Consider the following 27,920-nt stretch of genomic DNA (forward strand, 5'->3'; position numbering starts at 1 on the left):
CCTCGCTGGAGTCAATGGGAGTTTTGCCTTTGAGTTCAATGGAGCCAGGATTTCATCCCTTGATACAGACACTAATTGATCTATATGAATACAAACATAATAATCATTAATAAAACATTATGTACTCATTAAAGAAAAAAATCAGCCATCCCCCCAACCACTAGATAGCAAAAACTCCATCATCTCACTCCAAACTTGAGAAAATGTTTGGCTGAAAGGAGGAGCTAGCCATTGTACCCTGAAGGCCACCAAATGGAGGCTCTGGTGACCCACCCTAGCAGGCGAGTTCTGAAGCCATAAGCCCTATATGGAAGCCACTCTTCTTCAGGTCTCAGGACTCAAAGAATGATGTGATTGTGTAAAGACAAAACCCATTGTAATGCATATGTAAAAGGGCAGGGTTATCATGGGAAACCTATTCTGGGGCATGTACTATCCCAACAGGAACCTAGCATCAGTGTAATTTTTTGCATGTCACTAATGTATTATGTACACGGGCACTATGAACTCATTCTACAGCAATCTTTTACATGTGATATTTTGAAATTATATAAGAGTTTTGGCTTAAGAAGCAATTTAATTCCCTTGTTTTCCTCTTTCGGTCTTCTCCAACTCCCACTGATGTGAATGACAGGACTGTAAATGACCCCAACATGAGCTGGATCAGGCTTTCTGTCTGGGGCTCTATCGCTGTCTACAGATGAATAGGGAGGAGTCAAATGTTGTTCACTTAATCCATAAAAGGGCTACTAAAAGGTAGTCTGCACCTGTCTCTGTCTGCATACAGCTTTACATCAAGAGAGAGGAGAATGGCAAACCATAGGAAGAAATTCATTAATCTGGTGGATAAGGCAATTGCTGTTGGTGACACAATGGACCATGAGGATCTGCTTTTTTCTTACAATGGGTTTCTCTACCCCACAACTGTGTGCAGTCCTGAAATAGTCAAGGCTCTTGAATCCTTTGAAGCCAGACAGGAGGATGTGATCCTAGCAGGGTATCCTAAAACCAGTGAATATAATGTGTTTGCTATGGAAATATAAGGTGTAATATAATTATAAATAACCAGGCTGTAGTTAAAACAGTGAATGAATTATTCCAGTTTATGTTAAACAACCTTGGTTAGGAAGATATGGCAATGGGAATTATTCATATAAATGAGAGAAGAAAAATGATTTATCTCATATTCCTTGCCAAAGAAATGCCATTGCTATTTAAAAATTTAAATGTACAGGTTAGGAAAATCAAAGTAATGGTTTTTACAGAAAACATTACTTGCTTCTATGGTGCATATATATTGTTTTGTAGTACTGTGCATTTTGTTATATTTGCAACATTTACAAATATGTATTTTTACATAACATTTAGCATTTGGTTTCTCATGCGTTTTAGTTTCTTTTAGTTTCTTCCTATTAAAAAAATTGCAGTTTTCTGAAACTTCTTGAAAAATTGACATGTTAGGATTGTGAAATCATGGAAAGTGAATTAGTGAATAATTCTCCATGAATTCTTGTAATTTTTTCTTTCCATTGATTTCACTCAATCCTATTTGGGTGATGAAACTGGAAATTATTCTCTATGAAACTTTAAATGCTGGAATTTATTGCCACAGGAAGTCACTGAAGCAAAGAGTTTATGAAGATTAAAAAAGGGATAGGACATTTACATGGAAGACATAACTGTCTAATTATCATAATTCTGATAAAACTTTTGAAAGAGATATTAAATGTGATGATTAAGGGCTTAAGCCAATCTCTAACTATTAGAGATGAGAATCAGACTTCACGTGGGAGGCAGATTATCCCACATCTGCTCTATTGGCATTTCTCCCTATTCTTCCAAAAATTCCATGGGCATGGGGGTAACTGTCATTAATGCAACAATAAAGATTGAGAAATCCAGCACCCAAATGTCAGGAAATGCAAGGCTAAGGGTGAGAACTCACTCTATGCTCTCTTACAATTGATGCATCAAAATATCACTTTCTACTAGGCAGTTTTACAAACTGGAGTTCTGTGTACAACTTTACCTACTAGTATAAGTTACTATACAGCACAGTCTTCAGACTTGGCTAGATTTTTAAAGTCTCAGTCAGGTCTTTAGAAAAGTATGCATGAAACTTTCACCAGAAAAAAGAAGAGGAAAACTTCTCTTATAACTAATCTAGAACTACTGAAATAGGTATAAAATGGGGCTTTCTTCTCCATTCTGTTGGTTTCCAACCCTAATTAAAATAGATGTAAATGGCTTTAATAATTCCCATATACTGCTTCTACTGTATAACATGTAATCAAGAACAAAAGTTAATGGAGCAAATTCAATCCTGATGTAACTTCACTGACTTGGAGTCACATCACGGATAGATTTGGCTTAACAGGAGTTTTGACAAAGTTTTGACAACAGAATCAGCTAGAGAGTACAATGCACTGCAGAACCAGAATATTTCTTGTTGATTTTGATTAATATTCCTGTGTTATCTAACTGAATAATTCTGTACATCTGAACTTAATGTATGGTAAGTGTCACACTGCTGAGGCTGTGTTCATTTCTGTCCCCTGTCTAGTCTCTCTCAGTGTACCTGTTGTTCAGGTGTTAGGCTTCATGCCCTTACCTGTCTCAGGTGTTGAATTTCACAACTTCCCCACCGTTAGATGGGGATCAGGGTTCAACACCACATCCATGCCAATCACTTATTACCATGCAGGTTCAACTGGAAACCTCAATTTCTTCTTTTTGGGAGCCTGTGACCAATGATATAGTGACCAACTGCCTCCTTAAAATCAGTATGTTTATTTGCAGTGGAATAAGCATTAGAAAAAAATATTTCAAAACAACAAACAGCTTATATGCCTATTTAGCCTCACAGTATTTTTCATGTCACTACAAGCTAAGTTAGATAGGCTTCTCTTCCGTAATAGGAAAAGAACAGACCTGAATTATACTCTTTTAGGAAGCCTTGGAGCTCTTGCTATCAAGTATGGTCCCAGTTTGTCTGCCAGGCCCAGACTTAATTTATTTAGCTCCTTGAAGCTCATTGATTTTTCTTGTTTTTCTTGATTTTTCTTGATTTTTCAAGATTTTTCAGAGTTAATATACTCTGTACAAATCTTTCCAATTGCTGTATATACATTCAAATCTGAGAAATTATTTTTTTCCCAAAGGTTTTTAAACCAGTTCTGTGAATTTTTAAGGTTCCAATTGGGTTGGCCAGATCTTAACTGACTTGGTAACAACATCTGCAGAAAATAATGAAGATCAAACAAATAGCCTGAATGATGAGGAACTGGAAGAATTTCCTTACCTTGAAGTTGGAGATGCTGAGAAATATCAGGTGGGAACTGAGGACCAGATCCTCAAAGGTATTTAGGTACCTAACTCCCATGGAACTCAATAGGAGTTAGGTGCCAAAATACCGTTGAGGATCTGGCCCTGAACACTTACTGAAATTGCTAAGACATACTGTTTCACATATAATTGATGACAACATGGTGTGTGAAATACCATTGCAAAGCAAGGTCTCTGTCCAACTACAGCAATTGCTGTGACTAGAATAGATGCTGCATGCGCCACCCAATTCAGGGGGAAATGCTGGTAAATGGGCAGTCAGAAAGAGTTGAGGAGAATGCAAATGAATAACAATTACATGAGACACTTACAAAAACTCAATAATATATTATTCCAAATAGGGTGTACGGGGGAGTTCCATACAAAGACCATGGAATAGAATGGAAATGCCAGACCCACAAAGGTTCTTAGGTGGGTAAGTCCCAATTTTAGGCTCCACTGTGATCCACAAAACTCCTGATTGGCTGCCACCTAACCCTGCAGGTGCCCAAACTCACATGTCACCTAAGTTTTTTCAGTAAAAGTTCTCTAGGCACCTATGTTTCTGCCTCTGGGCCTGTGCACAGATACCGCCCTAGGCATCCAGACGTCTATCTTCCCCACTAATTCCTGTGCAATCCACAAACTGGAGAAAATAGGTGTTCCTCTGCCTAACTGGTGTGCTGAGTCCAATCCAGTAGGCATGCTCAAGATGCTGCCTAGATCTACCCAAAATGGGCGGTGGAAGAGAGAACCACCTCCCTTATACTCTTTAGCCCAGCAGAATGTGAGAGACCACTGGTTCAAGTCCACCCTCTACCTGATGAGGAGAAAGGATCTGAACAGAAATCTGCCACCTCTCAGGTGAGTGCTCTGACCACTGGACTATGGGATCTCCTGATGTGGGCCTCCTTCAATCTCTCCAACAGAAGTTGTTCCACTTTAATTGACTAATTACATATTAATTAGGTGAGAAAAAGAGAGTCACTCCATAGTCCACTGATTAGAGCACTCACATGAATGGTGGGAGTTTCTTGTTCAAATCCATTCACCTCATCAGGCACAAGGGGGGAGTTGAACCGGGGGGAGGAGTGGTCTCTCACCATTGGACTAAAGATTAAAAGGGAAGTGTTCCTTCTCCTCCTTGTTTCCATCCTGCACCCCACCCCAGTTGTTTTATGTACATCTGGGTTCTCAGGACAAATTTTTTGGTGGCCTCAGAGTACGGCCACCAACTCTTGCTGGTGGCCGCTCTTCCACTTTTCCCTAAAATACATATTTAACTTTAGGAAAAACAAATAAATTGCACATGTACACATCCTAATCATTGCCATTTATTTATTGCTAGCTAGTAAGTCCATTGTGAAAAGTGATATTAACAAACATACAAGTATCACTTTTAACTGCAGACTTAGTCCTGCCAAGCCTGGGAACAAATTAAGCCCTGGATGGGGTTCCAGGGGATGCAGCAGGGGGATGGAGCCTGAAGCCCCACCGCCGGAGCCTGGGGCCTGTTGCTGCACAGCTGGAGCCCGAAGCCCTGTGGCCAGAGCCTGCCACCCCACCACCCCAGGCTGCAGCCCAAAGCCTGAGCTCCACCACCCCTGGGAAGGAGGGGAACTCATTGGGTGCCTGCTCCTCCACTGTTATGGCCCAGGTGTCTCCAGAGGAGGGCAGGTCCCAACCCCTACTGTGGCCCCAGCAACCAACACCAAGGCAGGGCGTCCAGGAGCAAAGGGAGGGGGAGTGGCCACTACATCCCCCCATCTCCCACAGCCCAGGAGGCCGTGGCCGCAAGAAAAAACCCTGGTGGCCGCATGCTGCCATGGTGGCCACATTTGGGAAATGCTGACTCTGAGCACACCTACCAGATCAGGCCCAGCATACTGTCAAGCTGTCTGGAGTGTCTCAAGAGCATGAGTCCCAATCTCAGGGCACACTGTTAAGATTCAGGGCACAAACCCGAAGCTAGTTGTGAACTCTATACTTAGATTTCACCAACCAGATATCAAGTGTGAACTTCTCAAGCACTATAATAGCCTTAACGTGGTGCCACAGACCATCCCCATGGGCACTTCAGTCTATCTGGCCACCTAGGCAAGCTTGCTTTTGTGAAACACAGCTCCTTACCCCTTACCCCCAAAATCACAACAATATTCAGATTATTACCAGTCCCAAAGGACCAGTCATTTACCCCAGGTCAGTTGCACCTTAGATCTCACACCAAGGAGAACACTTGTAGCTAATTCTATAAGAAACTATCTAAAGATTTATTAACTAAGAAAAAGAGATGAGAGAGTTATTTACAAGGTTAAAGCAGGTAAATGAATTACAGACTTAGGTTCCAAAAGGTGTAGAAGCTTCTATAATAAGCAATCTCTATATATCCTTTAGGGCTAACCCAGGCCAAACACTAGGGATCTTTTGCTTATGTTTAGTAATCCTTGCCCCTCAGAGTCCAAGCAGCATAAAGATACAGTTTCTTCTTGTCAGGGATTTTTACTCCCTTCCACCAGAGTTCAAGCTGATGGGACAAGTTCACATGTACATCTCCTGTTCATGGATGTAGGGGCGAGCAATCAACAAAGCCTTTTGTCCTCTGATGTCCCACAATGGTTTGTCTGGTGTCTATGGGCCTTCTTTTGCTGGGCAAGACATAAAGCCTCTTGTGGCAACTAGTATTCCACACTTGGTAATATTTCTATTCTGACTGTGGGGGTTTACAGTTTCAGAGCAAACACTTTTACAGTTATCGAACAAACACTTAAATATTACCGTATACCACGGGATACAGATTTTATAAGTAAGATTAATGCAGGCAGCAATTTACAAGCATTTCATAATGTCTAAACACTAAACTCTTTTATAAACCTAATACCAATTTTAACAATACGAACACACAGGTGAGCCAGACTGGTTTCCAGCTGTGCATTTGCCAGTGTTCAGTCGAGGCATAGGGGCCTTGGCATGAGCTGGCACCTGGTCTGCCAGCATCACATGTGACTGAGGCAGAGGAGTGCCTATCTTTTCCCAGTTTGTGGATCACTAGCAGAGATAGGCACCTCCCTGTAGCCCGGACCTAAGCACTATCTCTGAGGGCTTAGAATACACCTACTCACCTGTGTTTCCCATTGGCTAGTTTAGGTGGCTCCTCCCCAGCGTGCTGGCTTTGCAGATCGTATTGTATGGCACCTGTCTCTCCCCATCCATTGTATAGGGAGCCTCAGTTGCCTAATTCAGGCTTTGTGGATCACAGTGTGGTTCCTGTGGTTTTCTAGGGACCTAAAAATCAGGTAATGCAATACTGATCATCGCAATGACTAAGTCCCTTTGTGGATCCGGGCCTGGGTACTTAATCCTAGATGAAATCCCTCTTGCACCAGTGCCAGGCTGATTCAATCCATCACTGCTCTGCTGCTCACCACCTCCAGTCTGTGTATTTATTAACATTTTCATTCATGTACTTAGTTTTGTTTCTGACGTGAGCTTAGTGCTTGTCAAAGGCGAAGTTTATTTATCCAGAAAAGAGATACAGCTTCTGCAGAGTTAGTGAGAGGTTCCCTGTGCTGTCTTGCCAATGTGCCTTAGTCATGATCTAGATGAGCTAGCTCTAGAGGTGACAGAGTAGCTCTATCCCCAATGCCTATTCAGTCCTTGGCCTTTTTGCTGAGATTGCAAACAAGGATGCCAGTTACTGATGGGAACTCTTTGAAAGATACAGCCAAGAGGAGTCAGAGCTCAGATGGTTGTCCTGAACTTTCTGAGTTATCACTTTTTTCTACGTTCCTCTCTTCTCCTTGTCCCATCTTTCACACCCCCTCAGAACCCAACCAGAACCTCTTTCCTTCTTCTGGTTCCCAACCCCCTCTCTCTTAGTCCCAACAGATCCCCCCATCTTTATAACTCCTCCTTTTGACCCCAAACAATGTCCTTTAGTGCTCATCTCCCTTTTCCCTCATTCCCCAGTTAGATTCTGTTTCTTACTTTTAGATGTGTTCCATCATGTAGGGGGAAGTGTGAAATCATATTTCACTTTATCCATTGGGTATTAGCCAGGTCTCTTCCCAATTCTACTACACTCAGGGGTGTCTATATATTTGAGACACTCATCCCAGAAAAATCACAGAACTCCTAAGACATGAAAACTGCTATCAGCTCAGCAGAGCTTTCCAGAGCCACTGATACACCAGCAATGGGGTATTTTGGCATAGGGTTACAGAAAATGTAATGTTGCATTAATTGATTTGTCTGCTTTTCCTCTTCTTTCAATTTGTATTAAAGCGAATGGAGAAATTATCTTCTAGAAGAGTTATATTTACTCATCTCCTTCCGCACAATCTACCTGAGTCCATCTTCAAAAATAAAGCCAAGGTGAGTGCTCATTTAAATGTCTTGTAGACATATGCCCTTCAGTAGAATTTTCAGGCTTCTTTAGACTTCCATTGTCATTTTCAAAGTCTACATAATAGGTACAGAGTGCTCATTATGGCCACTTTTAGGGCCTAGTCCTCTGTCTAGTACAGCATAGATATTTCACATCACAGCACGATGAAGTCTGAGAGTGTATCCAGCCCCATAAGGATCACTCAGTAGAAGAGGGATCGTCCACTGATAGAGGAATTGCTACACAGTCTATTGTGGGTGGTCTCTCATTTTGGTGTCACTAGTGGGTGGGGCTTCAGTGTGGATGGAGCTTGAGTACCACTATTTATTTTTTCCAATATGGCCTTTGATTTTGTCCTTGTAACTTTTAATCCAGTTTATTTTAAGAATATTCATTAACACAAATGGGTGAAGGAGTCTTGTTTCAGACAAAGCACATGCAGATAGTGTATAATTAATTTGGGGAGATCAGGACAAGCACACTTAAGTGAATGTAGCCAATAATCTTTGAAATCTAATGAGGAATAATGAAAGAATTGCATCATTTGCATATAGGATTACATTGTTATTTCTGTGCTTAATATATGAGGTATAAGAAATTACCAATATTACAATTAAATATTATTATTTTTCTGATACTGCAGTTTTGCTATTTCTAGCTCCAGAAATAATACATATATATAAATTGTCTAGATTCTGGTGCTTGTTCGAAATCCTAAAGACATAGCTACATCTTTTTACCATTTTACCAATGGCATGTCTCCACTTCCCTCTTATGAGACCTGGGATGAGTTCTTCACAGCTTTCATGACTGGAAAAAGTACTGTTCCTTTTTCTACCTATCCCAATTATTCAATGTGTAGACTAAATCTGAAAATATGGAATTTGTAACCCAGATTCATTATTCTTTTTTCATTTTATTTTATCACAAAAATGACAGAGATTAATAGAAGGATCTTTAAAAATTCAGACAATCTTCTTTTAAAAGGGGCTCATTGTGGGAACATGTATCATTTTTATAAAAATCACTGAGGACAAGGAAGAAACAGTCTCACAGGAGCAATCTAGAGTTTATAAGGAAGCCCAAATTGCTGACCCAAGCTTTTGGGCCCAAGGCTAAAGTTCTGTGAACAGAGTAAACTGGAACTCCCCATTTCCTTCACTGGTAGGTAAGGATTTTGAGGCAGATATCTCCAAAGAATGTCAGGGGACACATTTTTATTGCCTTGTAAGGGAGTGGAAGGGGAATTGAAATAAAGCCCCCGTCTTTGCCTTCACCTGGGGAACCCTTTTCCCTGTTTGCAAAGTCCACAGATGTGACTTTTGTTTTAGTCTGGCCTGCCACAAATCAGTTTAGTAAAAGGTGGCTTTCTATTGTTGGCGAATGAACAAATAGCAAATGCATTTTTAAAAATATCACAGTAAATAACCAAAAACTTTCAAACCTAGGCAAAACAACCTACCTGCATCTCTCACCTTATTTTAATAGTTAAGGGATGACAATTAATTTCCAGTACAAAGTGTTTGAGGAATAAAAGGAACATAGAGGTTTCTAAGTAAAATTCCTAAAATTCTGGTACCCGGAACTGGACTAAATCCTATTATGTCTTTAGTGGGCTAAGTGAACATCAAGCTCTAACAATCTTCTTCAAGAGTGCCATGAGACTATGCTGCCTGGCAGAGGGGTCAGTCTGAAGTTCTAACTATTAGTCTAGGTTTTAAGAAATATACTCAGTCTTCCGCCATTATTCATGTTAATAATTATTAATCTATATGATTCTTTGGTGTCCTTCAATGCCTTGGGGCTCCTATTTTGACTACATTGGTGAATGGAGCAAGCATGTTGATGATGAAAATGTTATGACAATAACCTATGAAGAACTGAAAGAGGTGAGATTACTGAAGAAGTGTTCAGGTAACAATTATACAGATTGTCTTTTGACTCCATCAGTCTTGCTAAAATATTTAACAGCATTTGGTATGTGGAGACATTTTCAAAAAATGTTTTAAATGAAGCATCTTCTTCATAAAGGGATTTCTACCAAACACAGGGACTGATTTATCTCCAGTTCAAGTCAATAGAAATCTTTCCATAAGAAGACCCATAATAAGCATTGATGAAATGGAAGGACAGAGAGAGTAGTTATTAAAATAAAGGGAGCACAATATTTTCTTAAGGCTTTTCATCGTTCTGAAAATAGAGTCTTAGTCTGGGACTGAATGGCTTTGGGAAATTTGCCTGCAGATTTATGGCCAAATTCCCTGCTGGTGTAAATGGGGAAAACTGCATTGGAGTCAGAGGCATTGTGCCCATTTATACCCACAGAGAATTTGACTGTTAGTATCCCAAAATACATTACCTTGATTCTCCTCTTGGTTATATGGGTGTCAATCAGCAGCAGCTCCGTTGAAATCAGTGAAGTTACACCAGAACAAAATTGGCGCGAGGGAGAGCAGAGTCAGGCTCTGTACACATTTTCTTGTGTGTCATTCTTAACTCTTCCTTTTGTTATTGCTGTATCTATAATACAATTAAAACTATAGTCTAGCAATGACTTATACGCTATTTCACAGATTCTGTTGGTCTCCAAGACACAGAACTTGGCTTGAGGTTTTGGGGTAGCCCATCCTGATGCTTAGGGTCACAAGTGGGATAGTGGATTTCAGAAAAAGGTGTTTGAAGTGTGCCTAATATATAATGCACTAACCGGCTATGGTAATAATTGAGTGAACAGGGAAACTGAAATACCCTGCACCCTCAGCTTTCCATGCAGTAGGCAGGGAAAAGCTTATTGGCAGGGGAGGGTAAGGACACTGGTGCTCCCTTGTCCTATGTGGTACTTATTATATGGATAAAGAGAGGACTTTAATCTCCATGGCTGTAAATTCAGCATCTTTCCTAAGCACTAAAATTCAACAGAAAATTTGTTAACGAGAATAATATTCCAGGCCTGCTCACCTGATGTCAAGGTAAGGCAGTTGTTCAAATACTGGAGCCAAGAACACCTACAAGTGCAAAGAGATGATACAGAGGATCAGAGAGAAATGATAAAAATGGCCAGAGTACAGCGAAATAGCGATCAACCTGAATAAATGCCTATTGTTTCCCAAAGGAAAAATAATCTCAAACACATATATTCAATGGGAATATATAGGAAACAGCAATGCTGAAAGGGATTTAGGGATGAAAGTGGACAGCAAACTACATTTCAGTTTGTAATACTATATGGCTGCTGTGAAATGGTCAGTGCAAGTTTAGGGTGCAAAGAGAAAATAATAATGAAACAAAGAGGTGATATTTCCCCTCTATGTGGCTCTACTTGACTGTGTCTGAAATATTGTGTTCAATTCTGAGAACTTCATTGCTAAAAAGATATTGACAAACTAGGTGCAGTTCAGATAAGATCAACAAAGATTATCAGCGGGGTGGAGGGATTGATGTATAAAGAAGATTCAGAGAGTGAGCCAGATTATGCTCTTGGTTACACCAGTTTAAACCAGGACAGAAGCCAAAGGTACAAGTCAACATCATAAAGCAATAAAATATACAGTACTTCACCCTGGCACCAAAATGTTAAAATAAAATAACTAGTTTATAGATATACTAGACAATGGGTAAGGCAGTAAATTATCAAGCCTCATGTACTTTGTTCAATTCAGCAAAGCTAATAAGATGACGTGCCCTTTAGCTCTGGGCAGTAATTTTTTAAAAATACTGGACTATGAACTCAGTTATTCCCGCAGCCAGAAACTAATGGTTAACAAAAAGCTAGCTATTGCTTCAGGTTTATTGGCTAGGGTGCTAACTTGGGAGTCAGTTGATCTGTGTCTACTGTCAGCTCAGCCACTGGCCTACTTTGTGAATTTTGGCAAGTTACTCCTTCTCTCCACGCCTCTGTTTTATCATCCATCCTTTGTTTGTCTGGTCTATTTACATTGTAAACTCTTTAGAGCAGGAACTGTCTCTTCCTTTGGTTATACGGCACCTACTAATACAGAGACTTGATTTTGGTTGGGGCCTACAGGCACTAGTATAATACAAATAATAAATATTAATACTATATAGGAAATGTAGTTCTTCCTTTATTTTTAAACAATACACTACATTTTATTCAAAGACAAGATTTCTTTTATTATTCACAGACAAAAGCAAACAAACTTTGTTAACTTGAAGTTAGGGTTGCAAAAGGGAACAGAACTCAGCCAAACTGCAGTACAACACTGCAGTTTAAAATTTTCAAGATTTTTGAAAATAGAAGCCTAAAGTTAGGTTCTTAAGTCCATATTTAGGCACTGAAAATTAGGCACTGATATTTAGGCACTGATATTCAAAATTGCTAAGTACCTAGATATTCTCCCCTTGACTCTAATGAGAAATGCTTGGTGCTGAGTGTGACAATTTGGGATATGGCTACATCAAATTGTGAAGTCTGTTTTGGGCCGGTGTTGAAATATTGGCACTTTAGCGACATTAACTCAAACTTTCCTGTTATGCTGCATTTCAAACACCTGCCCTTACACTGGCATAAAACTGGTGGGAGATCAGACTCAAGCATTATACGCGTTTATGTGTCACCTTTAACCACTGATATTGTGACTGCTATAGCTATAATACAATCAAACTTTAGTTAAGAAACAGTCTTTACACTATTCCACAGGCTCTCACTGCTTTTTTCACACAACTCCAGGAACCCAGCAGCCCTTGGGGGACAAATCCTGCTTGCCTAATTCAGATGAGTAGTACAACTGACTTTAGGGCATGAGTCAAGGTTAGGAAGAACTGGATCTCCAGCAATTATCATTTAGTTATATCGTTAATTTTATCCACTAGTTGTGTAAAAACAATGGTGTCGGACTATACTTGTACTAACAATTGCTGTGGCCTGCCATTTCAAACCAAGATATAGATCCTGGCATGAGATTTTGGGGTACACTGCAAGTGAAGGTGTGGATATATTAAAAAAATCTTAGAGCTAAATGGTGTAAGTGAGTGCAAATCCATTTGAAGATAACGGCGTTACACCTGCTTACAGCAAGGCTGATGTTGGCTCTTGGTAATGATTTCCGCATGAAGTGGATACTATTAGATGTAGGCCTTATTTATTCCAAAGTCTCTTTGTTCCTAGAGTCAAGTTTCTTGGCACATTGGTGGTCACAGAAGGTGAAATTCCACCCTATTCAGAGGTCTTCACCAGGAGTATATGACATTTGCATCTGACTTATTTCATCATAGGGTTTAAGTAGAGCTGGTTAAAAATTTTCCACTGAAACATGAGGGTTTTTTTTATAGAATGTGGCTTTTTGATTACATTTTCATCAAAATTTCTGTTTTGTCCGTTTCTGTCAAAAACAAAATGAATTGTATAGGCCTGGCATGGGCTTAGTAGATGTGTTGTTATCATTTGCTATGCACTGTTTCAGTATGAAGTAAAGATTCCTTTAAACAGCATTAACTTCACCTCTTTCAGCTCTTCATAGGCTATCGCCATGATATTTTCATCATCCACATGTTTGTTCCATTCAACTAAATAATCGAAATAGGAGCCCCTGCACACTGGAGAAAAAAATCCCAGAAAATCAGAATGATTCAATAATAATGAGGTAAAGATGAACTGAGACAGGGAACGTGGACTCCTTTTATAGGCTTAGTCTGACTTCATGGGGTCAGACAGGGTTTTGAGGTGAGAACTACAGTAACACGTTTTGCCACTGCTCCTCTGAACAGAAGCAATAAGTGTTCCTTCCATCTGATGGCTAGTACTGGCCACTAATGGAAGAGCCCACATCTGCTAGGTCGAAAGGACTAAACACCCTCTTAAACACCTTAGGGACATAGTGTACAAGCTGGAAAGCTAGCCAGCTGAACATTCCAGTGCACTTCTGTTTGCCAGGGAGACATCCTGTCTGACTGTTGGCTGCGTCGAAAAGGAAGCTCTCCTTTGCACTGTTCCCTATTACAGCTGAGTGGGTGATGGATTTTTTGGTTCAGACAGTGAACCAAAAAGTCAAAAAAAAAATCTGGTTTGATTTGAACCAAAAATAATGTTTTAATTTTAATTATTTTTTGTTTTTGCTGAATCAAATAAGTAGAAAAAAAATTAGTTTAGAATCAACTAAAATATTTCACTTGACGCCAAACAAGTTTTATTTTGAGTTATTCATTTTGATTAAGCCGTTTTGGATTTTTTTCACCCTTTTTGTAGTTTTTTCTTTAATTTGAAAGTGAAATGCCATTTTGAATAGAAAGTTTAACAAAACATTTACAACTGAAACAGTCAAAATGAAATGATTCAGAATGATTGAAACAAAATGTTTCGTCTGTTTAGAAATTTTGTTTCCAAACAAAACTATTTACCAAATTCAGCCTGAAGTCAGCAAATATTTTTGACCCCCAAAAAACAATTATTTGAAAACATTTTGGTCACCTCTATTCCCTACTTTGTGCACCAGAGGGAAGAATTTTAGCCTTCTACCCAGTAAATGAATTCAGCTTATGCATAGATTAGTAGAAAGAAAAGTTTAGGGGGAAGTTGTTTTGAGTTAGAATATTGGGTTTGGATTTCTAGGCCAATATAGTTATGTCTATTTTAATAAGTACTGTATTAGCATAGTCAGTAATATAACTCATATTTAATTTCCTAAATCTGTGTTTCAGACTATATAAGGTTCACGGTAATGGTGGTCAGGCTGTAAAAGCTTACATGACTTACTCAAGATCGCAGAGGGAGTCAGTGTCATCGAATGAATTAACTCTTGATTTCAGTGGTCACAGTCTGATTTCAATTACATCATTTATAAATCTAGAATAACTCTAAGACCATGAAGTTCTTCTCGAATTATAACATTACAACTGAGATCAGAATCTGCCCTAGGTCTTCCTGAATCCCAGTGCCCAGTTTTGCCAATCCATTAATTAATCAGAATAGCTAAAAAACAGAAAAACAGAGTGTACATTTTCTATGCATAAAAGCTGTAAAATACTCATCCCATGAGCTGAAGGAGGGAAGTGGAGGCATATTGTTGTGAAAAGGAAGTAAGATACACCAGTGTCTTTTAGATTTTGAACCAGCAGCAGTATCTAAAAAATATAAGTAAATGAATTATTTATTTAAAGCTTGAAAGTCAATACAAAACAGTTTGTACTTTTCCTAGCACAATGAGATCCTAGTCTATGACTAGGGCTCTGGGCGCTATGGTAATACAAATAATTAATAATAATTAAGTAAGAAAAAGTTTATATTTGTTTAACAATCACAGCATAAGTAGAAACAGTTTAATTAATTTTACCTTATTTGAAAAATAAGGAATGGCTAAGCTCATTAGCAGGATATTTCTGCTGAAATGATAGCAGAGAAACAGTAAACATTTAAATTGTCAGCATTAGGTTTCAGTGTCAATGCATCCTGTAGATGAATGGGGCCAGTTTACTCCCAACCTAAAGCTATTCTTTCAGCTGTTTGCTGTCTCAATACATAACACTGTATCAGTTCACATGCAGAAATCTTATCTTCACAACCATAAAACCTAGATGAAATCATAGAAAACACAAGGCCCTGCATATAACATAGAGGAAATCCAGACTGGTCTGAAAATGCCATTACAGTGCGTATTTTCTATGATACTGTAAATGAGGACTCACTTTGGCCTTGCTTTTGAAAATAGATTTCGGCAGGACTTGAGGAGGGAGGTGTGTTATTATGATTCTTCTGAAAGGTAATTCCTTCATCCTCTTTCAATAAAATTGGAAAGAAACATAAATTTAAATAACAGTCTATTAAAGAGACTATCTTTTTAAGAATTTTGTTTTAAAAAACTAGACTTAATAGGAAATAATATTTATTTCCTGCCAATTTAGAGGGTGACTATTTCACTATCATTAACATACTGCAGAATCTAAGACAAATTAGTATTAATTTTTCCAAGTCCTTCTTGAGTCTCTCATTTTTTTCAAACTTTAACTACCATGCTCCCAATTATTAATGTTCCTCTAATGCCCTCTAGTGAATGTGGTCCCATGTATGTTGCTCCTCCAGAAGAAATACTGTGCAAGACCCTGTTCTAACAGTATTTCCAGCCTGACTAGAAATAGGGGGCCTGTTCTTTTGAGATGTCCAGCTGAGTTTAGGTAGAACCAGTGATGCACTCATTATCTAACAGCTGACAGTAAGCACTTCTCCTGTTTTCCAAAACCTAACTCTTACATGTTCAGATAAACAGAACTAGCAAACCCCTCTGCAATAGCACCCTCTAGTGCATTTACGTACATTACGTACTAAGGGTGCGTTTACTGTCATCTCAGGGGTGGCTTTGTGGCCAAGCAGATGGATAGAGCACTAGACTGGTACTCAGGAGACCTGCGTGTTTGTGCACAAGTCATTTCTCCATTCTGTGCCTCAGTTTCACCTTCTCTAAAATGCGGATAATAACACTTACCTCCTTTGTAAAGTGCTTTGAGATCTGCTGATGAAAAAGGCTATATAGGAGCCTGGTATTATTATGTGTGACTAATGAATATCTTTCTACAGTTCCAAAAGGACAGGTCACATGTCACAAAAATCATCATCATAGCTCTGTCTAATTGTCCTTAGAGATGGGAAATCCAGTTTAAACACAATAAAAGCCAACCTAAATCTTGAACCAAACCCTGTTTTTTTCCAGTTTGATAAAATGAAATCCAAGGGGTGGGTAACACATAAAACTGGGAGTCAGGAGTCCTGGGTTCTTCCCTTTCTGGCTCCGTCACAGGCTTTGCATGCTACCCCTTTGGGATCAAGGAGAGAAAACGTGGCAGTGGGAGGAGGAGTGTTACTTGAAGACAAGTGAACTGATGTTGGGAGTGTTTTGGATGGATGAGAGAAGGAAAGGTGGAGAAGGATGGAATATGGTAAATGTGGAAAGCTGAAGGGGGAAAGAAGTGGATTTTTAAAAACAATTCATATTAATCTGAATGAGCATCTAATGGACCTGGAGACTGGATGATGTCCCCCCTACTACAGCAGAGCCTTCTAGGTCAGGATTTGAGATCCTTTGACAGGATACCATGAAGCTATTTGCATTGCTTGTGTTATGAGAGTTTTTTGTCTAAACAGAGGGTCCTATAAGATGAAGTCATCGATATGACACCTTTGTCAGGCAATAAAATCAGTTATTTACAGAAATGATAAAATAATAACACACACAAATTCTGTCTACAGGGAGCGTCCATGGCACATCAATCAGCTGTTCAGCAGCTGCAGATTCTGTGAGCTCTGTACTGCTGTTAGAGGTTGTTCATCTAGGATTAATCACTTATCTCTTGAATTTTTGCTCCTGTTGGTCTCTGTATTCGACAGTGAATGAAACTCCTCCTTATGACTTCGGAAGTAATATTTGTTCAGTAATTGTTATTCATTCATACTCCCACTATCCTTTATTATTTACTCATTGATCTGCACGTTTGTCCCTAATGTTTGGGCATTTTGCCCACTGACACTTCAGAAAAGCCACAGACCAAGAGGAAGTATAGATCCAAATATCTCTGCTGCAGTTCTGGCTTCCCACCAGATTTATGGACTGGTCATGCTGCCGGCAGTAGGTACGCGGAGCCAAGAAGGGGTTACAGGGGCAGGTCCAACCAGAAAGTTGATATGGTCCCTCAGTTTCACCATATGTGTCCCCAAAAGTATCAGTGTTCCCTTCACACCCCTCCCTGCCCTCATTCTTCAGCGGATTACTACTGCTGTCTTCTGTGGAAGAGCTGTGCATGGGCCTAGGGTTAGCACCCTGCTGTGTTTGCCGCCTCAGTGTGCTCTTGTTTTTGGAGTAATTTGGTGCAATACTATGGCCCTAATCTACGTTCCCTCTAAGCTGCGTGGCCACTCAGCAGTCTACCAAGTGCCACACACATCAGGTGCCCCTCCCCCCACTGCCACACTGCTCCTACCCTCTGCCTTGGAGCTTCTGGCCAGCTGCTCCCAGGAGCCTCCTGCTTGCTGTGCAGAGTAGGGGGAAGGGGGGCGCTGATGTCAGGGTGTCCCCCTCCCACCCCTGTACCCCATCTCCACAGAACGGGGGGGGGCACAACAGGGCTCAGGAGTGGGACGGGGGGAGTTTGAAGGTGGCTACTGTTGTGTCTGAACAAGCAGGCTTCAGACTGGTGAGTACCAATCTACTTAAAAGGGCAGCGTACTTAAAGTGGCAAAGCGTCTCTCTCACCCACACTGTGTGTGTGTCTCTGTCTGTCTGTCTCTCTCTTCCCCCCGCCACACACAGTTTGTCTCTGTCTCACACACACACTGTCTTTCACACTCACTTCCCAACACATATCTGTATTATTGCTGTTGTTGTTACTTCTTGATACTTCTTTCAAAGTGCTGGTATTTGAGTGATCTATGCATTTCATAATTTTTATTTCTCTCTTACGCTTAAATTTAATTCTTTTTGAGTAGTAAATTCTAAAATACCTAACCTGTACTGGCTTGAGTAATTATCCCTATGATAACTCTTTAAAGATATATATTATATCTAGGTTTTTTGTTTCTACTGGTGGCACATGTCCACACATTGCCTTGATATGATGCACATAACAAAATTTATTCTGCACATGGATGGAAAAAATTAGAGGGAACACTGGCCCTAACACCATTCAGTAAAAACAACGAGGGGTCTGGTAACAGCTTAAAGACTAACAGATCTATTTGGGCATAAGCTTTCGTGGGTAAAAATCCCACTTCTTCAGATGCAAGGAGTGCATTTTTACAGAAAATTACAGATACAGGTATAAATATACTGACACATGAAGAGAAGAGAGTTACCTTACAAGTGGAGAGCCAGTGCTGACAGGGCCAATTCGATCAGGGTGGATGTGGTCCACTCCCAATAATTGATGAGGAGGTGTCAATACCAAGAGAGGGAAAATTGCTTTTGTAGTGAGCCAGCCACTCCCAGTCCCTATTCAAGCCCAAACTGATGGTGTTAAGTTTGCAAATGAATTGTAGCTCTGTAGTTTCTCTTTGAAGTCTCTTTTTGAAGTTTTGGTTTTGAAGCTCTCAAAACTGGAGACTCTCATACAAAACCAACCTTCCATGTGCTGGACTTTACAAAAACCAGACAAGCCATTTACAATGCACACTTTGCTTCTCTACAGAGAAAAAAGGACAGTAAACTATCTAAACTCCTACATGCCACAGGGGGCTACAACAGTGGTACCCCAAACTCACCCAACACTATTGTTAATCTATTCAACCACACACTTAGCCCGGCAGAAGAGTCTGTCCTATCTTCGCAAAAAGAAAAGGAGTGCTTGTGGCACCTTAGAGACTAACCAATTTATTTGAGCATAAGCTTTCGTGAGCTACAGCTCACTTCATCGGATGCATACTGTGGAAAGTGTAGAAGATCTTATTATATACACATAAAGCATGAAAAAATACCTCCTCCCACCCCACTCTCCTGCTGGTAATAGCTTATCTAAAGTGATGCTTTATGTGTATATAATAAGATCTTCTACACTTTCCACAGTATGCATCCGATGAAGTGAGCTGTAGCTCACAAAAGCTTATGCTCAAATAAATTGGTTAGTCTCTAAGGTGCCACAAGTACTCCTTTTCTTTTTGTGAATACAGACTAACACGGCTGTTACTCTGAAACCTGTCCTATCTTCGGGACTCTCTTTCTGCCCCACCACCTCCAGACACATTTTACAATTCTGCAGTGATCTGGAAGCCTACTTTTGCTGTCTCCAAATCAAGGAATATTTTCAACACACCACTGAACAGAGCACTGACCTACAGGAACCCTCCTACCAACACTACAAGAAAAAGAATTCTGCGTGGACTCCTCCTGACAGTCAAAATGACAGACTGGACTTCTACATAAAGTGCTTCTGCAGACGTGCACAGGCTGAAATTGTGAACAAACAGCATCACTTGCCCCATAACCTCAGCCGTACAGAACACAACGCCATCCCCAGCCTCAGAAACAACTCTGACATTATAATCAAAGGGGCTGACAAAGGACATGTAGTCGTCATGAACAGGTTCGGATTATGAACAGGAGGCTGCCAGGCAACTCTCCAACACCACATTCTATAGCCACTATCCTCTGATCTCACTGAGGAGTACCAAAAGAAACTACACCATCTGCTCCAGAAACTCCCTGCTATAGCTCAGGAACAAATCTACACAGACACACCCCTAGAGCCCAGACCACGGGTATTTTATCTGCTATCCAAGATCCATAAACCTGGAAATCCTGGATGCCCCATCATCTCAGGCATTGGCATTCTTACAGCAGGATTATCTGGCTATTTGGACTCTCTCCTCAGACCCTACATTACCAGCTATCTTTGAGACACCACCGACTTTCTGAGGAAACTACAGTGCATTGGTGATCTTCCTGAAAACACCATCCTGGCCACCATGGATGTAGAAGCTCTTTACACCAATATTCCACACGAGGATGGACTACAAGCTGTCAGGAACTGTATCCCTGATGAAGCCACGGCACACCTGGTGGCTGAGCTTTGTGACTTTGTCCTCACCCGCAACCATTTCAGATTTGGGGATAACTTATACCTTCAAGTCAGCAGTACTGCTATTGGTACCCACATGGCCCCACAGTATGCCAACATTTTTATGGCTGACTTAGAACAATGCTTCCTCAGCTCTCGTCCCTTAGCGCCCTTCCTCTACTTATGCTACATTGATGACATCTTCATCATATGGACCCACAGGAAGGAGGCCCTTGAAGAATTCCACCTGGATTTCAACAATTTCCACCCCATCATCAACCTCATCCTGGACCAGTCCACACAAGAGATCCACTTCCTGGAAGCTACAGTGCAAATAAGTGATGGTCACATATATACCACCCTATACCAGTAACCCACTGACTGCTATACTTACTTACATGCCTCCAGCTTCCATCCAGGATACATCACACAATCCATTGTCTACAGCCAAGCTGTAAGATACAACCGCATTTGCTCCAGTCCCTCAGACAGAGACAAACATCTACAAGATCTTTATCAAGCATTCTTAAAACTACAATATCCACCTGGGGAAGTGAGGAAACAGATTGACAGAGCAAATCGGGTACTCAGAAGTCACCTACTACAGGACAGGCCCAACAAGGAAAATAACAGAACACCACTGGCCATCACGTACAGCCCCCAGCTAAAACTCTCCAGCACATCACCAGTGATCTATAGCCTATCCTAGAAAATAATCCCTCAGTCTCACAGACCTTGGGAGGCAGGCCAATCCTCGCTTACAGACAGCCCCCCAACCTGAAGCAAATACTCACCAGGAACTACATACCACACAACAGAACCACTAACCCAGGAAACTATCCCTGTAATAACCCCATTGCCTACTCTGTCCCCATATCTACTCTAGCGATACCATCAGAGGAGCCAACCACATCAGCCATACCATCAGGGGCTCATTCACCTGCACATCTACTAATGTGATATATGCCATCATGTGCCAGCAATGCCCCTCTGCCATGTACATTGGCCATACCAGACAGTCTCTATGTAAAAGAATAAATGGACACAAATCAGACATCAGGAATGGTAACATAGAAAAGCCAGTAGAAGACTCTAATGGGCAGCAGCCGTAGAACTATTCCCTACTACCCTTTTCTCCGAAGGCAGAGTCTGAGTGCCCTCCCATCGCCTCCCCCCAATAACTCTGAAATAAGGGGAGGGGTCTCTGCAGCTGAGTGAAATCCTGGGAAACGGTGGGGCAGAAAATCAACCCTGGCACTGACTGAGAGTTATGAAGGAGCTGTTAGCAACCAGAATGGGAGACTCCATGGAAAATGAAATGGAGATGGCATAACAGAATCTTTCCTCAACCCCCAGTCCCATTGCTAACTGCCTGTTTTGGGGTGGAGACTCTCAAATCCCTCCTCTCCACATAGTCTGTTCTATGGGGACGGTAGTAGTGCAAAGGAGAGAGAGGGGGACAGATCGGAATCTAAGGAAACCAGTGGTGGGGAGGTCATTTGCATGAATTCTCCACCCCTTGTCTGAACTTCCATGGTTTCCAGTCATGGAAATGCAAATGCACTGCACTCTGATTTTCCTGACCTGATCACACCCTGGGGAAGGTAAGAGTCCTCTATAACTTGTAAAATTCAGCCATTACATTTGATCAATTCTTATCAATATGTCATACAGTTCATATTAATATTTCTAATATCATCCCGTACTGACCTTAAATTTCTCTGGATCCCCAAATTCTAGATGTAGAAATTCACTTGTAATATTAATTCTCTCATTCATTTCCTTCTCTGTATGTTTTGCAGCTGTAATTTCCAAGTCATTTAGGATTTGATCAAGCCAGTTAGTACCTGAAACAAGATAGAAACTGGTTTAAAGTCTATAGAAGTGAAAATTGTCACAACAAGTGTTGAATGTATTTAGTTGGAAATAACTATGTATGGTATCGATTACTGTGCAAGAAAAAACATTAACATTCAAGGATCATAGCTAACAAAACTGAACTCATACTTTGATACAGAAATATTTTGCTGTTGTTTATGACACAAGCTATGAGTGAACAGAAGTGTCATATGATTGGGCTAAATAATCTGTTGACAAACAGGAACAGTCCTGTCTGTGAAACACATACTTCTTTGCGACTCACAATGAGGTTATAAATCACTAAATTAAAAACTATGTTCTCTGGGTGAATTCATGTCACAGATAAATGCAAGCACCACCATTGTCACTGACTACTCTCCTACTTGCCAATCCAGGGTAAACCATTAGTACTAGCTCGACCAAAAGCAAAATATACAATAATGGCTTCTAAAAAGAAGAAATCAATTTGGGGGAAATAGACAGAAACACTTGTTATCATAGTTATGTGAAATCTGGATACCCTCATATCTGTGAGTCATATTGTGTTTTTTCTCACATTTCAGCTGTGTAAATTTGGAATCATTCCATTGGCTTCAATTGAGTGTTTGCAGATTTACAGCAGTGCAACTGATAGCAGAATTTGAGCTAATTTTTCTATATGAGACATGCTCAATTAATACGTAAAGGAATTGTTTTTCAACCACCAGCCTTTCAAACTCAGTCAAATTGACAGTCAAGCTGTCTTCTCAGCTCTTTCATCACCACAATGCAAAATATTAGCAAAGCTTTGTCATGTGCATTGAATCAGATCTACAATGAGACACACACGAACATTTTCTCTAAACCGATAAACACTGGACATATAGTTACCTAAAATGTAAAATGTAAATATTCAGAGGGAGAAGAAATTAATTGACAGTCATTAATGGCCGAAATTATTCTTCTCACCTCATTCATCTGAACAATCCCTAATACAGTATCTTCATGATGGACTGCATTTACTATAAACTGCAGTCATGTATAATCATCATATTAAATGCTGCCTAATCATTCATACTACTTTATAACATTTCACATTTAGTTTTGTAACAAGCTAGCAATATTCACCATTTTTAGGGTATCCCGCTACGATCACATCCTCACTCCTGGCTTCAAAAGAATCAAGAACTTGGAAAGTTTCAAGGTTGCAAAAAGTAGCAGGGTACAAAATTCCTGTATAGGAAACTAGCAGGTCTTCAGGCGTTGCCTTTTCACTATCAGCCAATGCCTTATCCAGCTATTCAACTACTTTCTTCCTGCTCTTTTCCATGTTTGTGAAACTCTCTATTCAGAGAGACTGAAACAAAGGCTGTCTTTTAACGAAACAATTGTGGTAGTGATATACAGTGTAATTTAATGGTAAATGACACTCCCTTGGGCATGAAGGTAAGTAAGTATGTCAACATGAGCCAGTGGCCTAATATTAAAAAATACTGAACATCTATAGTTCCCACCGGTTTGGCTGGGGCGTGTGGGTGCGCTCTGAAACTCAGACCAAACATCTTCACCATAAAACCAGCTGAGTTTTTCAGTCCTCACTCAGTCAGAACTTTAAATTGTCTTCATTGTGGGACATTTTGCCAAAATGGAGGACAATAAGATATGGTCATATGTAACCAATGTGGACTAAAATGTGGACGTCTCAAAATCTCACACGAATGAGCTGGATGGGAATGTATTCTACATATCGCATTAAAACCTAAATTACAGTAACATGAAGTGTGTGAAGCACTGACAAAATCCACAAAACCACCTAACAATGATTTACATTTGTAAATCAAGGCTGTCTTTAGCTTGCCTTCCTATTATGCCCAGCTACCACAAAGCATATGGAGAGTGACCATGGGGAAACACTAACCACTTGTATAATAGGTTAAGTGGAAAAACCGTGTTCCGTTTACAGTCTCGACACCTAACCTTGCTAAAGAGAAATGAATTCACCTGAAATTTCACAGATGTGATAATGGGCAGGGTAGATTTTTTCCTGGAAAGCTTGCTGCAAATTGGACAAGGTGTTTGGGAGATGATTTTAAAAAATAAAATAAAAACAGGGTGATCTAATTTCTTCAATGCCTGCAGTGTGGTACCTTGGCCCCACACTAAATCTATTTAGAAAAATCCTAATGCAATCTCTCTTTCTCGCTCTTTAAGATACTGTCAGCTTTCCAACAGAAAATGCTGATTCAATGGACTCTACATGTTCCCATGGGAACATGTAGATTGCTTCAATACTTTTGATGGAAACCAGGCAGGCCGGCCAACTGGCCATCCTGCCTCCCTGCTTTCCTGCTAGCTCACCTGCCTGCCTACCTCTCTGTTCTCATGCTTCTTGGCAGCCTCAGTGGTGGAACTGGGGTTGTCCCGAGCTTTCAGGCTCCTTGTTCCTCAGCAGCCAGGCTCCTTGCTGCCCATCTGCTGAGCAGTTGCAGAGCTGGGCTTCCAAGCTCCCTAAGCTACCAATAGTGGCGGATTAGCCACTGGGCCAATGGGGCCTCTGCCCAGGGGCCACGACCACTTGGGGGGATCTAGAAAAAAGGGTGCCCCAACCTGCTCCGCCAGCCACCGCGGTGCTCCTGCTGGGGAGCATGATGAGGGTGCAGGGCCTTGCCCCACTCCCCGGCAGGAGCACCAGGTGGGTGGAGCAGGTTGGGGCACCAGTGCAGGAGTGCCAGGCAGGGCAGGGCAGGGCAGGGCAAGCCCCCATACCCCAACCCCATTTTCCCAGCAGGACTGCCTGGAGGGGGGCGAGGGGGACGCAGGCAGAAGGGGTGGGGAGGAGCCCCCACTAGCTGTGGCCCAGGGCCCCACAAAACCATAATTCGACTCTGGCCAGGAGTCTGGGTGGCTGGCTTCCAGGGATGCCTGCTTCATGAATGGACAGGTGGGATCCTAGGCTCCCTGAGCAGCTGACTCCCTAGCTCCCTGGGCTACTGGTCTCCTTGGCTGGCCAGGTCTCCAGGCTGCCTGCCAGGTAGGTGATCTGGGTATCCCAGTGATCATATTTCACTTTGGAAACACCACAACATTTCCACTATAGGAACATTTCAGCATGTTCGAAACAAGATATTACAGAATTTGAAATGTTTGGCCTTTCATCCCAAATCTGGATGAAAAGTTCTGCAAATTCAATTTTTTTGGTGGGATGGAAATTCTGTTTCCTGGCCTGTTCTAAGGGGCTGCCTTATTTGATTAATTTATTTTATTCTCCTAGTTTTCCTCTTATTATTTTTAGGTCCACTACTGTCAAATCCCCTTAGAACAACTCTTTCTGCTCACTGTTGTATCTGTCAAAATGCACTGTCACTTGGTGTGTGAAGGGCACAACCACATATAAAAAGTATAGAGCCCAGTCTTCATTTAGACAAACAATCCTACTTGCATGAGTTAGGAGTTGGGGACAAGGCTCACTGTACAGAAGCTGTCTGAAAATTAAAACCTGTTAGAATTCCTTGGTAATGCAAAATGAAGTAGTTTCAGATTTTTCATGGTAATTCTGCTCTGTGAAAGTACGAGCCCTTCAGAGATACTGTTACAATTACTCCACAGGTGCGATCCAAATGGAGTGTTGTTTCAATAATATTCACTCTTATCTTCCTTTTTTTCAGAATCAGACTTTAGGACTGAAAAAAATAGCTGACTTCTTTGGGTTCTCCCTGAGTGAGGAAGAGATTCAGACTGTTGTAGAGAAGAGCGGCTTCAAAGCTATGAAAGAGAAATCCTCCAAAACTCATGGAACATTTGGGAAAATTATCTTCTGTAAAGGTGAATTTCTGAAAACTCCCTATAAGTGATCACCAGTCCCTTGCAGTGAAGTCATTGGCCAGCACCTCTAGCTGGCTGGGTGAACTGAAGGTGCAGGTTCTGATGAGGTCTTGGCTCCAGCATCCCAGTCTTTCAGGGCTATTGTAAAAGTCTGGTCCTCTGTGACATCACAGACTTGGCAACTCTAGCTTGCTGGTGTGATGTGAAGGCACAGTCCCCTGCAAGGGTTAGTGGCACAGGACTTCTGTCTTGCTGGGATAGCATCCAGGAACCTTTTATTGCTGGGCGGCTGGCCAGGGAAAGACCTCTCTCATGCCACTAGAGTAGCACTTATATCCCCTACTGTGATGAGCATGTAACATCCACCTCCAATCCCAGGCCAAAGACAAAATCCAGAGTGCATCCAACTCTAGGTGTTGAACCAGACTGTCCCCGGGCTAGTGCTATGCCTGTCATTGGTGGCTGTGGAATCTTGGGCTAACGTAGAAGCTCCACAATCGATGCAAAAGTTGAAATCGTCTAATACAATCGCTGCTGTGACTCTGGCACTACTACTGGTTTGTTCAGGAAGGTACTCCGCGATACAGCGGGGTTACCTGTAGCTCACATTAGCCTGGGGCTCTATTATCTTTCACTGGCATTTGACTGCATCCCGTCCCCTGAGGGGACACCATGCCTGTTTCTCCCTCAGCCTCGCCACTGGCCCACCTCTCCTGATATGTGGATCACATGGGCTCCAGAGAAAGGGGAAGATGAAGTGAAGACAGTTCACCCCCACCTTCCGTAGAGAATACATCAGATTTGTGCATGGAGGTTCCCCTCTGTGGGTCATGAATCATGGGGCCTTATCAGGCCCTGAGTTAGGATCTCTGCTTGCCACAGGCTGAGGGTGGCACACAAGAACAGAGCTACTAATGGGGGAGTGTGGGTGGAGAATCTGTCTTCCCCTCCATTTATTTAAGAATAAGTACCACGCCTAACAATACACGTGCTTAGTTTGCAGGTTGAAGACCATCTGGTCAAGAAAAAAAGCTACAGACTTGGGGCCAAATCAGACCTGGTATAAATGAGTGTAATGACTCTTGAATATAACAAAACAGATGTTTCTGGGGCCAGTTATTTCTGAGATATGTTATGACTAAAAAAAGAAGATATACCAAGAACTCTACCTGTATTTTTAAAAAAATCCTACATCTTAGAAATGGCTTCACCAATTCACCTCATACATTGCTGAAAAAATTCTCCGGCGGTCACAAAGCTCAAATGTAGAGTCTCAAGAAGAAAGGATCAATTCTAAGGGATATAGCTGGGGGAATGAAGGTTGTGATGTGCAAAAATCAGCTTTGCAATGGAAAGCTAGTTACCACTTCAACCAAGGAGTTTCTCTCTAACAAATGATTATATATTTTTTTAATGTTTGCAGGAACGGTTGGTGACTGGCAGGACCATTTTTCTGAAGCTCAGAGTAAAGAAATGGACAGAAAATTTGAAGAGTGTTTAGCAGGAACTAAACTGGGAGAAAAGATGAAATATGAGTTGTATTGCAAGGCCTAAAGAGCAAAACCTAATGCAACTGTTTTCCTTAGTAGGATCTGTTCACTTGTTTTTGTACACTTGAAAAATCATCTAAACTTCTGCGTATCCAATTGTAAATAATTATGTTCTAGTCCTTAATACCAGCAATTTATGTCAGATGTGTGCCTTAAATCTGATACCTCATCATGCTTAATAGATCTTTTATGTATGCAGATGCCAATTGTATGGCATTGCCTTAGAAAGGAGCTCTAGAGTTCGTTATCATCTACACTATTCTGAGGAGGTATCAGCCAGAAGCACCATCAGTTATTTAACCACTCTGTCAAAATCAATTTAATCGGAGAGCCAATTCTTCTCTGAGAAATCCCTTGAAATTCATGGGGGTTGAATTTGTTGTAAGCTAGTGCAGAATTAGACTTAGAGTATCCAGACGATCCAGATGTACAAAAGCGACAGAAAGTCCACCAAATAATATTAATAGCAAAAACTAATCTAACAGTGACTTGAGTCTGGCTATCTTCTGGTG

At 41.1% G+C, this 27,920-nt stretch overlaps 1 protein-coding gene and 1 pseudogene across 1 annotated transcript; one reads left to right on the plus strand and one right to left on the minus strand.

Moving 5' to 3' along the window:
• The first annotated feature begins 809 nt into the window (after positions 1-809).
• On the plus strand, positions 810-27,412 carry LOC125634962 (sulfotransferase 6B1-like). Its single transcript, XM_048846284.1, has 7 exons — positions 810-1,011; positions 3,192-3,331; positions 7,606-7,695; positions 8,401-8,525; positions 9,501-9,597; positions 25,702-25,858; positions 27,282-27,412. The coding sequence occupies exons 1-7, from the start codon at positions 810-812 to the stop codon at positions 27,410-27,412; spliced, it is 942 nt and encodes a 313-aa protein (XP_048702241.1).
• Positions 13,125-23,366, minus strand: LOC142071363 (sulfotransferase 6B1-like; annotated as a pseudogene).
• Positions 27,413-27,920: the final 508 nt, after the last annotated feature.

This window comes from Caretta caretta, chromosome 3 (assembly GCF_965140235.1).
Source record: "Caretta caretta isolate rCarCar2 chromosome 3, rCarCar1.hap1, whole genome shotgun sequence".
In the NCBI taxonomy this organism is placed as follows: domain Eukaryota; kingdom Metazoa; phylum Chordata; order Testudines; family Cheloniidae; genus Caretta; species Caretta caretta.

Excerpts from the sequence above, each read along its gene's own strand:
- LOC125634962 (XM_048846284.1), top strand. The coding sequence starts at position 810 with ATGGCAAACCATAGGAAGAAATTCATTAATCTGGTGGATAAGGCAATT. Across the intron at positions 3,332-7,605 it reads GAGATGCTGAGAAATATCAG|CGAATGGAGAAATTATCTTC; the intron begins GTGGGAACTGAG and ends TTTGTATTAAAG. Across the intron at positions 25,859-27,281 it reads GAAAATTATCTTCTGTAAAG|GAACGGTTGGTGACTGGCAG; the intron begins GTGAATTTCTGA and ends TAATGTTTGCAG.